Source organism: Babylonia areolata, chromosome 27 (genome assembly GCF_041734735.1).
Source record: "Babylonia areolata isolate BAREFJ2019XMU chromosome 27, ASM4173473v1, whole genome shotgun sequence".
Taxonomy (NCBI): Eukaryota; Metazoa; Mollusca; class Gastropoda; order Neogastropoda; family Buccinidae; genus Babylonia; species Babylonia areolata.
This window is the reverse complement of record NC_134902.1, coordinates 10,114,055-10,128,800: the sequence shown is the minus strand read 5'-3', so window position 1 is coordinate 10,128,800 and position 14,746 is coordinate 10,114,055. Positions and strand designations below refer to the sequence as shown.

General features: G+C 43.1%; 1 protein-coding gene across 2 annotated transcripts in view; it reads left to right on the top strand.

Moving 5' to 3' along the window:
• LOC143301279 (acyl-CoA synthetase short-chain family member 3, mitochondrial-like) overlaps window positions 1-14,746 on the top strand; it is a 180,370-nt gene that overhangs the window by 150,449 nt on the left and 15,175 nt on the right. For both annotated transcript variants that reach the window (XM_076615457.1, XM_076615456.1), the window contains exons 14-15: window positions 11,145-11,244; window positions 11,874-12,049. In XM_076615457.1, the coding sequence (XP_076471572.1) occupies window positions 11,145-11,244; window positions 11,874-12,049 (276 nt within the window). The remainder of the gene's footprint in view (window positions 1-11,144; window positions 11,245-11,873; window positions 12,050-14,746) is intronic.

Sequence of the window (14,746 nt, the reverse complement as noted above, 5' to 3'; positions counted from 1 at the left end):
ATGAAACTCCCTATATGCAACGGGAAGAAGTTTACCACCATTGTCAGCGCCTACGCGCCCACCATGACCAACCCAGGTGAGATCAAGGACAAGTTCTACGAGGACCTGAACGCAGTCATCACCACTGTTCCCAACACAGACAAGCTCATCATTCTTGGTGACTTTAACGCAATAGTTGGTTGTGACAGCACCTCCTGGGAAGGAGTGATTGGGAAGCATGGGGTTGGTAACTGTAACAGCAATGGCCAACTACTTCTCCAGACATGTGCTGAGCACAACCTTCTTATCACAAACACCGTCTTCTGCCTCCCTACCCGTAACAGGATGTCATGGATGCATCCTCGCTCTGGGCATTGGCATCTCATCGACTTTATCATCGTCAGGAAGAGGAACAGGCAGGACGTACGAGTCACGAGGGCCATGTGCGGCGCCGAGTGCTGGACAGACCACCGCCTTATCGTCTCCAAGCTCAACCTCCGCATCCAGCCCAAGAGACGGCCTCAGGGTATGAAAGCACTCAAACGCCTGAATGTCAACAAGCTGGAGCTAGGCAACATCAAGCAGAGCTTTGCTGACACCCTGGAGGAACGCCTTGAGTCCACCGTGCTGGACAACCAGAATGTGGAGGCAGCATGGGGCGCACTGCATGAGACGGTGTACAACACTGCCATGGAGTGCCTGGGGCCTTCTGTCAGGAAGCACAAAGACTGGTTTGATGAGAACTGCACTGAGATCAAGCAGCTGCTAGAAGACAAACGCCAAGCCTACAGAGCCCACATTGAAGATCCCAAGTCACAGTCAAAGAAAGACATACTGAAGAGCGCACGCAGCACCATCCAGCTGAAGCTGCGGTTGAGCAGCAAAGCTGATGAGATCCAGGGCTTTGCAGACAGGAACGACATGAAGAACTATAACGGTTTGAAAGAAGTCTACGGTCCCACCACCTCCGGATCTGCTCCACTCCTCAGTGCTGATGGTTCTACCCTGATCACTGACAAGGACGGGATCCTTGAGAGATGGGCTGAACACTTTGACAGTGTACTGAACCGCCCTTCCACCATCAATGATGAAGCCATCGACCAACTCCCCCAGGTGCCAGTCAGTGAGTTGTTGGATGCCATTCCAACTTTGGAGGAGACCCAGAAAGCTATCCGTCTGCTATCCAATGGCAAAGCCCCTGGCTCAGACTCCATTCCAGCTGAGGTCTACAAAGAAGGTGGTATGGTGCTGACTGAGAAGCTTCATCAGCTGTTCCAGCTCATCTGGCAGCATGAGGCAGTTCCACAGGACTTCAAAGACGCTTCCATCATACACCTGTACAAGCGCAAAGGAAATCGTCAGGCCTGTGACAACCATCGTGGAATATCCATGCTGTCCGTCGCAGGCAAGACTCTGGCCATAGTGCTACTCAACCGTCTCATAGCGCACCTTGAGCAAGGTCTCCTACCAGAGAGCCAGTGTGGCTTCCGGAAAGAACGTGGGACTATCGACATGGTGTTTGCTGCCAGGCAGCTCCAGGAGAAGTGCCAGGAACAGAACGCCAACCTTTACTCCACCTATGTCGATCTGACCAAGGCCTTCGATACTGTTAGCAGAGATGGCCTTTGGAGGATCATGGCGAAGTACGGATGTCCCAGAAAGTTCATCACCATCATTCGGCAACTGCACGATGGGATGATGGCCCGAGTCCAAGACAAGGGAGAGACTTCAGAACCATTTCCTGTCTCCAACGGAGTCAAGCAAGGGTGTGTTCTTGCCCCCACCCTGTTTAGTCTCATGTTTTCAGCCATGCTGACAGACGCCTTCAGAGACGCTGACGTAGGAATTGGCATCAGGTACCGCACAGATGGCTCACTCTTCAACCTCAGGAGGCTTCAAGCAAAAACCAAGGTGAGGAAAGACACCGTCAACGACTTCCTGTTTGCTGATGACTGCGCTCTCAACACTGCCTCCGAAGCTGACATGCAACACAGTGTTGACAAGTTCTTTGCTGCCTGTGACAACTTTGGCCTCACAATCAGCTCAAAGAAGACTGAGGTGATGCACCAGCCAGCTCCAGGAAAGCCTTACATTGAACCAAACATCTTCATCAACGGGCAACGACTGAACGCGGTGGACAAGCTCACATACCTGGGCAGTACACTCTCTCGCACAGTTGTCATCGACGACGAGGTGAATGCCAGACTCGCCAAAGCCACCGCTGCCTTCGGCAGACTCCATAAGAACGTTTGGAACAGGAGAGGCATCACCCTGGAGACGAAGCTCAAAGTATACAAGGCCATAGTTCTCACCACACTGTTCTATGGATGTGAATCATGGACGGTCTACAAACGCCATGCCAAAAAGCTGAACCACTTCCACACCACCAGCCTCAGAAAACTTCTCGGCATAAAGTGGCAAGAGAAGATCCCTGACACAGAGGTGCTCACTCGTGCAAACTTGCCCAGCATCTACACCATCTTGATGCAGGCCCAGCTGCGCTGGGCAGGCCATGTAGTTCGCATGCCAGACCACCGGCTCCCCAAGAAACTGCTGTATGGCGAACTCCAACATGGCAAGCGCTCCCATGGAGGCCAAAAGAAGCACTTCAAAGACACTCTGAAAGCTTCTCTAAAGGCCTTTAGCATCAGCCACGACACATGGGAGCTGAATGCAATGGACAGACCAAAGTGGCGTTCAGCTGTCCACAAAGGTGCCAAATCCTGTGAGGCCAACAGAATCGCTGCAGCAGAGCAATGCAGACAGGCCAGGAAAAGCAGTGCCAGCAAGTCTCCGACAGCCGCCACCATCCCCTGTCCACACTGCGTCAGAACCTTCCAGGCGCGGATTGGCCTGACCAGTCATCTGCGCACCCACAGAGCCCAACCCACCCACCCTCAGGATGACTAGATGGTCCTCGTCGATCCCGACGGACGAACCACACACACACACACACAACCTGTTCTAACTTGTTTCTGGCCTGCACTGAAGGAAGGTCAAGCAGGTATCGCATGGTTTCCGTGGGCGTGTCTTTTGTTGTTCCAAGGATCAGCCTCATAGCTTCATTTTGAACTCTAATTTTAGGAGGTTGCTTTGAGATGGTGTTGTTAGCCCAAGTCCGTAGTTGATCACACTGAGGACGAGTGATTGGTATAGCAGGAAGAGGTGGCGTTGTTCAATACCTTTGGTTGCCATTGCTTTTAAGACTGAAAGGCCCTTTTTGCATTTGAGAACAGTATTTTCCGTATGTTTTCTGAAGGTCAGCATCCTGTCGAAGTGTATTCCTAGGTAGCGTAGGCATTTGGTTTTCTTGATCGTAATCCCATCGAGTGACACAGGTGGTGGTGATTTGCTCGCGGTTCTGTTGTTGAGGGTGCACAGCAACGTTTGGGCTTTCGCTGGATTGATGGAAGATCCTGTGTCTTTGCACCATTGAGCAATATTGTTTAGTTGTTTCTGGACGGCTTTGGTTCTTTTCTGAGCATCATGTAAGAATTGTTGAATAGTCTGGTTTTGTGCAGTATCTGTGTGCTTCGCATTGTTGTTCAGGGTTAATGTTTAAATAGTTGTTTTGTATGGAAATCCATTCCTGCCATTATTTTGGAATTGCATTAATTATAGTGTTGTATTCAAATAAAGTGTTGGCAGGGTTTTGATTTTTTCTGTTTTGATGTTCTTCTACAGTGAGTTGTCTAGATTCACTAAGTTCTATCAGGTCTTTGACCCTTTCTATTCCAATAGTTTTCCATACTTGGAAAAAAAAAATGTTTGTTTTCATATTGTATTAACCTGTTGTTCCATAGGATTTGATTGCAGTAGTTATTTCTATGTATATTGTCCATCGTGTCTAGCGTTTCATATTCAAAATATTTGCAGAGAACCTTTCTCCAAAAATCATTTCCAACAATTGTGATCATTTGCAGTTCAGCTGGTTCATTTGCAGTTCAGCTGGTTTACAGTTTTGTTTGTATATATTGTTACCGTTTGCTATTTTGTGAAAGTACCATTTTGGAATAAGACTCCAGTTTTCTTCAGCGGACTTATAAAGCCAACCAATCCACTGCAAATGAAAGCATGTTTGTAATTTTGTTTATTTGTTTTATTTATCAAGACATCTTGCTATAGCGCATATTCTTGAAGCTCTGTGCGCTTAACATTGCTATTCAGTAGCATTTACCATTTTGTCCATTTTAAAAAAAATTGCTTTCCATGACTTTTCTCTTTACTTTTTCAAATGCCTTTGTGTTTGAAAATTTTCTTTGCCAAATAAATTTATTAAAAGTTCTATTGATAGCTGTAAGTCTTGTTCTGGCAGTCCAATTGATTGCATTACGAATATGAATTGACTAATTAAAAACCTTTCCACTATAACTGTTTTCCCATATATACTCAGATCTCTAGCATACCACGATTTAAGCATATTCTGCATTTTTTCCATTCGTGTTATCCAATTGTCTTCGATATTTCAAGCTCTTACATTATTTTTGAAGAATATTCCAAGTATCTTAATCTTGTCTGTAATGTTAAACGGTATATTTTCTTCGTGACTGTGTTTTCCTATTTTCATTGCTTCAGTTTTTGATTGATTTACAAAACTTTGAAAATTCTGTGATGATAGAAGAGGCATGCCTCATATCTTCCTTGTTGTGAAGAAACAGTGTTGTATCATCTGCCAATTGCTTTCTTTTTAGAGATTCAGCGTGCTCGTTGTGCTTTGGTAATCTGATCCCTTTTACATTCCTATTTCTTATTTTAATTGCCACTAGTTAAACAGATAGTATAAAAGGCCAGAGGTGAAAACGGGCAGCCTTGCCTAATACTGCACGTCATGGGGAAAGCTTGAGAAATCCTACCACCGTGACTTATGCTGCTGAATGTATTGCCACCAAGAGTCTCTGTCCATCTTCTGAACTGTTCGCCGAAACCAAATATTTTGAAGGCGTTTATTATGAAACTACATGAAATCTAATCAAAAGCTTTTGTATAGTCTAGTGCTAGAAGATACCCGGCTTTGTTTATTTGGTTTAAATAATATATAACATCGTCAGTTGTTCTTATTATTGTTGATATACTTCTTTCTTTAATGCACCCGACTGGTCTTGATTTATTAATTTCAATATTACTTTACACAATCGTCTTCAAAGCAGCGCTTGCTTTGTTGGCTGATACCATCCCTTCACACAAAGCTACTTCTGTGTCATCTAATGTGAGGCACTGTGAATCTTTAATGAAGTCTTCTGCAGCTTCTTGTGTATTCTGTGTGTCTGTTGTCTGACTGTATAACTTTGAGTTTTATTTAACTTGTTCTAATATATTTATTGGGGCCATTGTAATTTCTTCATCTTCATTTTCGAACGTCGTCATTACCCTTTGCATAAATCTTTTCCAGGTTCAAGAAGTGTTTTGTGTTCTTTTCTCCTTCAATCCATTTCTCTCGAGCTCTAATCTGTGCACCTCTAGCTTTTTCTAAGTGTGATATTTCTAATTTCTGTTTTACTTGAAACATGTCTCTCTGAATCTGAATGTTTTCTGGGTCTTCTATTAATTGCTGGTTTAACTTTTTTAAACTACACTGCAAGTCTAGTCTTTTTTTTTTTTTTGTTCTGTGAGCTTTGTACTTCCCATATTCTTTGCAAAACTCCTTTAATTTTGTCTTGCATGTATCCCATTTTTGACTCACTTGTGTAGACAAAGTGAGTCTATGTTTTAACCCGGTGTTCGGTTGTCTGTGTGTGTGTGTGTGTGTGTCTGTGTGTCCGTGGTAAACTTTAACATTGACATTTTATCTGCAACTACTTTGTCAGTTGACACCAAATTTGGCATAAAAATAGCAAAAATCCAGTTCTTTCCAGTCATCTTGTTTAAAACAATATTGCGCTTCTGGGATTGGCACAAAAAAATAAAGAATGAAGCCTAATTATATGCAAACTGCATTTACTGTTATATTTATATTTTATGTATTCTCTAAACTTGGCACTTTGATCTGATATTCTGACCCAACAGCTAGAGCAGTCATTATTATCATTTTTTGTTCAAACAGGAACTTCTTTTGCTAAGCATGGAATTTTTTTATTTTATTTTGCAAACGTTTTGGTGCAGATAGTAAAAAAGGGAAATTACTCTGTAATGCTAGTGGAGTTAATTTGCTTTAAACTGATCTTTCTCATCTTAAACATTACATTTTGAAACAAGAGAGGCAAGGCCTTCAAGACTCACTTGTGATGCACGTTTTTAAAAAAATCCAAGCTTTTTATGTATTGAGTATAATTTCAAAATGTAATGTTTAAGATGAGAAAGATCAGTTTAAAGCAAACTAAGTTCCCCAGCAGAGTAATTTCCCTTGTTCTGCTATCTACACCAAAACGTTTGCAATAAATAAAACTTCCATGCTTAGCAAAAGAAATTCCTGTTTGAACAAAAAATGATAATAATGACAGATCCTTTGTTGGGTCGAATATCAGATCAAAGTGCCAAGTTTAGAGAATACAAAAAATATAAATATAACAGTAAATGCATTATACTCAATACATAAAAACTTGGATTTTTTTAAAAAGTGTATCACAAGTAAGTTTTGAAGGCCTTGCCTTTCTTGTTATGTTTGTTTTGTCTGTGTGTGTCATTTTCTCGAAGCGACTCCTCTAACAACTCGTTCATACATTTTAAGAAATGAGTGTCTTTTAGATATGAATTGTTAAATCACCAGTACCCTGGCCCCTTGTAAACTGAATTATTTAGTTCAGTTATGATTGCTTTATGGTTGGTGTAGGGAACAGTGATAATGTCGCACATGGAAAACAAGGATAACATTTCTCATTTTGCCAAGCAGTAGTCTATTCTCCATGCAATAAAGGGATGCTGCTTACACCATGTGTCATATTTTTCTGTGTCATGAAACAATGTGTCATATTTTTCTGTGTCATGAAACAATCTCCAGGCATCAGTCAGATTTAAGTTCTTTAAAAGACTTTTGAAATGTTCAACTTCTTTTTTCAAATGTGGGTGACCAGATATGATGTGGAGTTAACAATTTATTGTGCAGTTAAAATTGCCGACAACCAGTTGCTTTTTGTTTGTGTATTGGTTCAGAGTGTGTTGTAGATGATAAAGATATTTTCTTTTGAGGCGCTGTCATTTGGTGCATATACATTAACAACAACACAGTTTAATTCTTGTGTATGCATGGATACTATTAACATTCTGTCTTGTTTGTCTTCCACTTCCACTTCCCCAGAAAAATGTCTTGCCATTGCTGTGTTCCATTCCCTCCTGATACATATATGATTTTACCTCCCCACTGTCTTTCTCATGTATAAATATCCTTTTTGGTCATGTGAGATTCTTGAATACATATAATATCACATTTCTGACTTTTGAAATAATTGAATAATGATTTTCTTTTCGTGTTGTTCTAGCCCTCTGGCATTGACAGACAGAACACGAATGACATATAGCATGAATCAACATAATATTTTGAATCGCAAGACATTTCCCATAATCCATAAACATTGCATGATCCATCCAGTCAAGGACGATTGAACAAGGAGAGGGCAGCAGGGAGGAGGGGGGGGCGGGGGGGGGGGGGTTCAACCTGTGTGGTCAGTTGACTCACAAGAGATGGTCTCGTCGTTGTCTGGATCATTGTCATTTTGTTCCACAAACGTAATGATTTTGTATGTCTGGGATGAGGGGGACAAAGGGGAATCTTTGGATTGAGGGTGTTTTATTGTCTCTTTCTTATCCGTCGTCTGCTATGGTCACTGTTGTCAGTTTTGTCCTGTATTTTGTCTTTAATGCTGACATTTTGCTTTTGTTTATCTGTCCTGTCATCATTCTTGTCTGTTTTGTTTGATGTACTGCCAGTCACCGTATGGTCTGTCGTGGAGCGTTTTTCACCCTTTGCTTGCAAGGCACTCTGGGTCCCCTGCCTTATGTCTGTCATTAGAACATTGTTTGCATTTCATTGGGTTTTTGCAGTCAGTTTCTGTGACCCCGGAATATTGTTGCTGTACAATGGTCTTCTGTTCTTTATGGTACAGACTGGCCCTGAGTGGACCAATCTGTACAGTTCTCTGGAGAGGTTTCCCTTTCTTTTCTTTTCTTTTTTTTTTTGCTGCCCCATTATCTGCACCATTTCAGTGGCATTACTCCCACGCTGCTCATTTAGATTCCTCCATACACGGCCACACCTGGGTTCGTCCATCACAGTTCCAGCGTCGGCAGTCCGCAGGAAACCATCGATGTTAGGTTGCTAGGAGGCCACACACCAGAGGAGACCCTGCACTGCTGCTGAGTCACTTCAGTGGTGTTCAGTGGTGCCTGTTCTGATTTAACGTACTTAGGACACCACCTACTGAGCCCCTTACTAATGACAATAATGGCTTAGTCGCGGAGCCAGACTGAGTGAGTGTCCCCCCCAGAGTGGAGACCGCCACCACATCCCTCAAACAACAGCCCCCAATGAATCTGCTGACACTGAAGACATTGACAGGACTCACCCCAAGTACGGAAGTGGAGGGGTATCGAAACTGAGGTCACCATGAGAGCAGGGCATGAAAGGCCACAGACTTTGAGACTGTTTTGTTTATATTGATGATGATGAAGGAGGAGGAGGATGACGATGGTGATGACAATGTTGCTATGGAGGTCCATTTCGGTTTGGGACTGCGTGACAAGGCTGTACTCTACGCTTCCTGTCATAATGATATCCCGGTGTTAACCAGGCCCGAGAGATACAGACACTTGCAGTGTTGGTCAGGTAATTAGAGCAACACACCCAAAGAAGCATCCTTAAAGTGGATGACACTCGACTGTGTGGTGCCAGTCTCCCTGTTTAAGCCCACAGCACACTCATCTCTGGGTAGGAGCCAGCCACAGGCCGAAAAAACCACCTCCGCTGGGATTCGAACCCGCGTCCTCCCAGCCATCAGTCCGCGATGCTAACCACTTTGCCACGGCGACTGGTGGGGGTTTACTTGCTAATCCTATATACATGAAGTGCCTTCCCGTCTTCCAGAAGGTCAGCTTCCCTCTTTCATCTCTGCCTTGTTCCAGTATCAGCTTGGAACGAATGGACACACCCAGCTGTTTAATAGTTTCTAACACCTCTTGATCAGAGAATGACAGGAGCAGGTTATCAGTCGTGAGTTTTGTCGCATGTGGCTGCTCCTCTCTCTCCTTCGACGTTATGTCACTGAAATCTCTGACAATGAAGGGATTCTGGCTTTTAACATTGATGTGTATTCCTCAAAGTGCAAATCCTTGAACTAGAAGTGTCTCTCTGCCATTTCATGTGCGAGGATATATCCTCCACAGAGATCTAATTCTCTGCGCTCTGTCCATACTATTGTGACATTTACAGACTGTAAATTTCATTATAAAGAAAATAAATTTAAAACAATAATCTGATTTGAATATATAGCAAAATAACACACCTAAATACAACACACAAATTTACTATTTCTCCCCAAATATATAGAAATAAAAGAATACTGGGTTTAAAAGATTTCCAATAAAAAAAATTAAAAAAAATCCCCTGAATCTTACAAGTGCCCAATTCCTAATTCACCTTGATGTCAGCAAAAGTCACAAGTTATGTCACTACTTCAACACGACAAAGACAAACACACAACTCCCTCACCTGTCACAGAGGCACACCACTGGCCCAGGGTGAAAACAGACCCACACAGACCAACACCGACACACACTGTGGAAGAAGGGGATGACAAGGCAAACAGGTCACAAGCTGGAATGGCAACCTGTCTCTTGAGAGAGCTTGGCATCAAAAGCAAAGCGGAATCTTCCTACCCTAACTACATAAATTTCTGAACTCGTCTCAGAGTTCAAAATGTTCAAGAAAAGGAACATGCCACACACATATCCCAAGAGATACACGTGGATATCTCAGCATTAAACTGAACATACACACAAAGGAGAGAGGGTGATGAAGGAGAGAAGAAGGGAGAGAGAGGGGGAGAGGTGGAGAAGGGAGAGAGAAGGGTAGGAGAAGAGGTGCACATGAACACATGCACAACGAATGTCATGAGACATGACAGGATGGGGCTGTGCCGATCAGAATTGGCCTGGCTTATAATACCCCGAAATAGTTCAGTTCAAGGTTTTTTTGTTTTCTTTTTAGGTTGCTCTCCTTTAAGTCTTCCCGTTGGTACTATTATGCCAGAATTGGTTCCTTCCGACATACATGACACAGATACACATACAGAATAAAGTTTTTTTCTAAAGGGCAGCTATCAATCTCACAACGTCAAGAAAACATCATATGTATCCCAAAAGAGGGAAAACCAAAACAGTTCATCACAAATTTGCGCCCTTTTTCTCTTCATAGCACTGTGTATAAGATTGCTTCTGCATGCATTGCTAACAGGTTAAAAAGGGTGCTGCCAGTTTTATGCATGCAGCAAGAAAACCAACCAGATCTTCACATCTACCAACAAACCAGTCACTGCAGTTAGTGAGCCGATGCATGAAGTTGACTCCTTCAGCTATCTCGGCAGCGCTGTTGATAAACAGGGCAGCACTGACAAAGATGCTACTTCCAGAGTAGGCAAAGCTAGAGCAGCCTTCATCACCCTCAAGAACATCTGGTCCTCCAAAGAAATAGCCACAACAAAAGAATGCACATCTTCAGTTCCAACATGAAGTCCATCCTTCTCTACGGATCAGAGACTTGGAGAATGACCAAAACAATGCTACAGAAGATCCAGACATTTATCAACAGCTGTCTGAGGTGCATTTTTAAGATCTGTTGGCCAAACTAAATGAGAAACGAGGAACTGTGGCAAAGAGGGGGACAGGAACAAGTGGAGAAACAGATCCTGAGATGGAAGTGGGAATGGATTGGTCATACCTTGAGGAAATTGCCATCCAGCACTACATGCCAGGCCCTGACCTGGAACCCCCATGGAGAAGGAAGAGATGATGGCCCAAGAAAGCTGGAGGCAGGACACTGAAGCAGAGCTAAAGAGGCTGGAATCCAGCTGGAGGCTGCAGAAAGGACAGCCCACAGTCTAGTTTGGTGGAGAAACGTTGATGGCCTGTGCTCCACGGGGAACGAAGGGCTTAATTAAGTAAGTAGTAATTGTACATGGAAGCCAGAAAGGTTTTGAAAGGGTTGCTATATAATTTACAAAGGTGTGTGGTGTGTACAGGCAATACTGGAGTTTGAGGACGTGGTGGAGGCAGCAGTGATTGGAGTGCCGGACAGACTGAAGGGCCAGGTGCCTGTGGGGCTGTGTGTTGTCCAGCATGGTCAGTCTGTATGGTGACTTCACCACACACACACACACACACACGCACACACCTTGTGCCTCCTCCCTTTCTGTCAGTGGTATCTAAGCTGGATTTCTTCATCATGTATATAGATCGAATCCCCACCAGGTCAGAAAATGGTATCATTACCTCATCCAGCTATGGTCATGTTCTTTCCAGTATGAAATGTCATGGGGTTGAGGAACTGTTGGTGTGTGTTATTTGGAGCTTTTGTCTTATCACTTTATGTTTTTGCATTGCTCCTTCTTCATGATTTCTAAATCAGACATTTGTTTCCTTCTATTTCTGATAGGAACAGTGAATTGAAAAGAAAACATCCTCATCTTTCATTTGTGTGTGTGTGTGTGTGTGTGTGTGTTGCCATTCTGTTCATATCTAGTGTTCCTCCTTGGTATTTTGTGTGTTGTTAAGTATCCAGTTTTTTGTTTTTGTTTTCTCTTTTTTTCAGCACATTTGTTTATCTCATTACATTAGTTGAATAAAATTTTGTGCCATTTCATTTTGTTTCATTCACAATTATAGTTGCCTCTCAGTTTTCTGTGTGAGCAAAGTGACAGTGAAGACCTGAGCATTGTGAGTAAAGACAGTTCCCCTCTTCCTGTGGCCAGGGTGCCAGCTGTCAAATGAGGAGGTGGTGGAGGGGGTGGTCAAGGTGGTGAGGAAGATGATTGGTCCGGTGGCTGCCTTCAAGATAGCGGTGGTGGTGCCCAAGCTGCCCAAGACCCGGTCAGGAAAGGTGGCCAGAAACACTCTGGCAGCCATGGCTGCTGGAAAGCCCTTCCAGGTGGGTGGAGGCTTTTGTGCACTGGTGTCCTCAGTGATCTTTGTCTTACTTCCCTGTGCAACCACATGGACTTGCAACACAGGCATGTCATCTGCCATGTCATTGTGTAGTACACAGGGGAATGCATATAATAGAAAGTTTCCAATATTGAGAATTGAAAGTTTGAATTACCGGGTACTTGTATATTTTGGTGTCTCTCACCATCTTCCTCTGCAAAACCGTTTCCTGATACTGTTAACATTGCCTGTCTACCTGGTGTGGTCATCATCCTTGCCTGATTACCCGCTGCTGTCATTGTCACCATCATCGCCCAACAACTTACAGTTGTCATTACTGCCCAACACTGTCATCATCATCATTCCCCGACCACCTGGCACCATCACCATCATCTTCTAACCGCCCAGCACCATCACCATCATTGCCCGACATCAGAGGCTTGTACCCTCATCACCTAACAAGCTGAAACGACCATCACAGGTAACTGCTCATCCGACTCTTTACAATGATGCATCATTTATCCCAACCTGGACCCAGAGTGAAATCAGAGAAAAACAGATGATTCTTTTGTAAACAACCGGTTAAATCAGATCCTTATCAAGTGGTTATTCTATCATCATTGACCTCACAGATGAGAAGGCATTCATGTTATCACTTGGACCCAAATTCTTTCTCACACCCAGTAGTGTCAATTGATTTGAACTACTAGAGAATGCAGTGGAAGGAATGAGAAAGATCTGCCATAAAGAGTTCTTTTTGGATGAAAATATGCCTAATGAAATCTTATCCAGACTGAAGTTCTACAAGAAAACCTGGTGTCTGCGACAAGGCTGTGACACAGGGCTTGATGCTTACTGTTCAGCCATCATTGCAAGTGCCATTTCATCCCTACCCAAGTCTGTGGAATGTAAAGACATCACCAGACAGAATCACAAAGCCATTACTGAGTTGAAAGAACTGGTTGAGAATTGCAAAATACAAGTTGTACCTGCAGACAAAGGTGGTGCAGCTGTTGTCCAAGACTGAGGGGACCATTAGAAAGAAGCCAGATAGCAGCTACAGCCACCTATGAACCACTTTTGCAAGATCCTGCAAAGACAATATCAGAAAAATCCATTGCATGCATGCAACAACTCCTGGACAGAGGCCACATCGACTACAATACCCATAGGAGGGGAATACTGAACACCAATGATACCAAGTGCCACACATTCTACCACCTTTTCCAGATCCATAAAAATGGGGAAAAACACCTGGTTGTCCACTTGTATGGGGAATTGGAGGACCCACAGAAAAGCTGTCAGAACTAGGTGACTGCTGGCTGAAGCCTGTTGTCCATCAACTACCATCATTCCTACAAGTCACCACACACATTCTAAACATTGTTGAACAATGGAGACGAAATTTTGAATCATTAATACCGCAAACATGGAATGTCACTATTGATGTTGTTGGCCTTTGCACAAACATTCCCTGTGAAGAAGTGGGCACCCCCATCAAAAAAGTCATGGAAGAATTTAATTCCCAAGACACACCCTCTGCAAAATGTCGGATATCTGTCAAAAAACACCTATTTGAAAACATCAGCAGCGTCTTCTGCTTTGATGAAAGATAAGAAATTTGGCACTGCAGTGGGCACTCCTATGGCTCCTACTATTGCCAGCCTATTCATCGCCTGGACTGAGAAAAAAATGATTGCAACCAGCCCTTGGAACATAGATAATTCAATCTGGAAGAGGTTCATTGAAGACATTGCCCTACTCTGGTTCCATGGAGAACAGGAACTTTTGAACTTTATCTATGGATCAATACACTTCACCCTACAATAAAATTCACTGCACAATATGGTTCCAACAACAACTTTTATCTGGACACCAGCCTTAGCATCAAAAAAGGCATACTCACCACTTATCTCCGTATGAAACCAACAAATGAAGACATATATACGTCTACTATTCAACATAAGACACTGCCATTCAGTATACCATATTCGCAGTGTCTGAGAATCAAGAGTATCTGCTCAGACAAGGAGACTTTCATGAAAAGAGCAAAGGAATGAAGAACAAACTACGAAAATGAGGCTACTAAGAAAAAAATACTACAAGAAGCTGTCATACCAAGAGGAGAAACCCTCAAATAACAACAGAAGGGAAAAAAACCAATTGATGTGTGCTAGTCATCATCACACAACGTCCTCAAAACCCTCCACTGGGAGACTGGCTGAACAATGGATGGTGGACAAACAGAGATAATACAAAACAACACAAAGAAACCCTAGGGTCTTTTTCAGGCAAAACAATACAGATGAAGACAAAGACATAACATTCAAGATGCCATTCCCTCTTGAAAACAGGGTATGACTGCATACATGGTGGGGGTAAAAATGGTCATATACATAAAAGCCCACTCACATAAACAAATTAATGTGGGAGTCACAGCCCACAGACGAAGAAGAAGAAGACACCATTGAACACATGTTCAGCTTAGTCTTTTGTCTTTCTGTCTTTGTATGTTTTATTGTTTTGCCTGTGGAAGACTGGGTTTGAAATGTGTTGCTTCCTTGTCTTGTCTTGTGTTGTAATATATGTTTATATAGCTTATTCCCCAAAGCAGTCAGTGCCCTATCTCTTGAACAAATCCAGTATGATTAAAGAGAGTTGTGGTAACAACAACCACTTACCTGAAGATCTAGTCATCAGC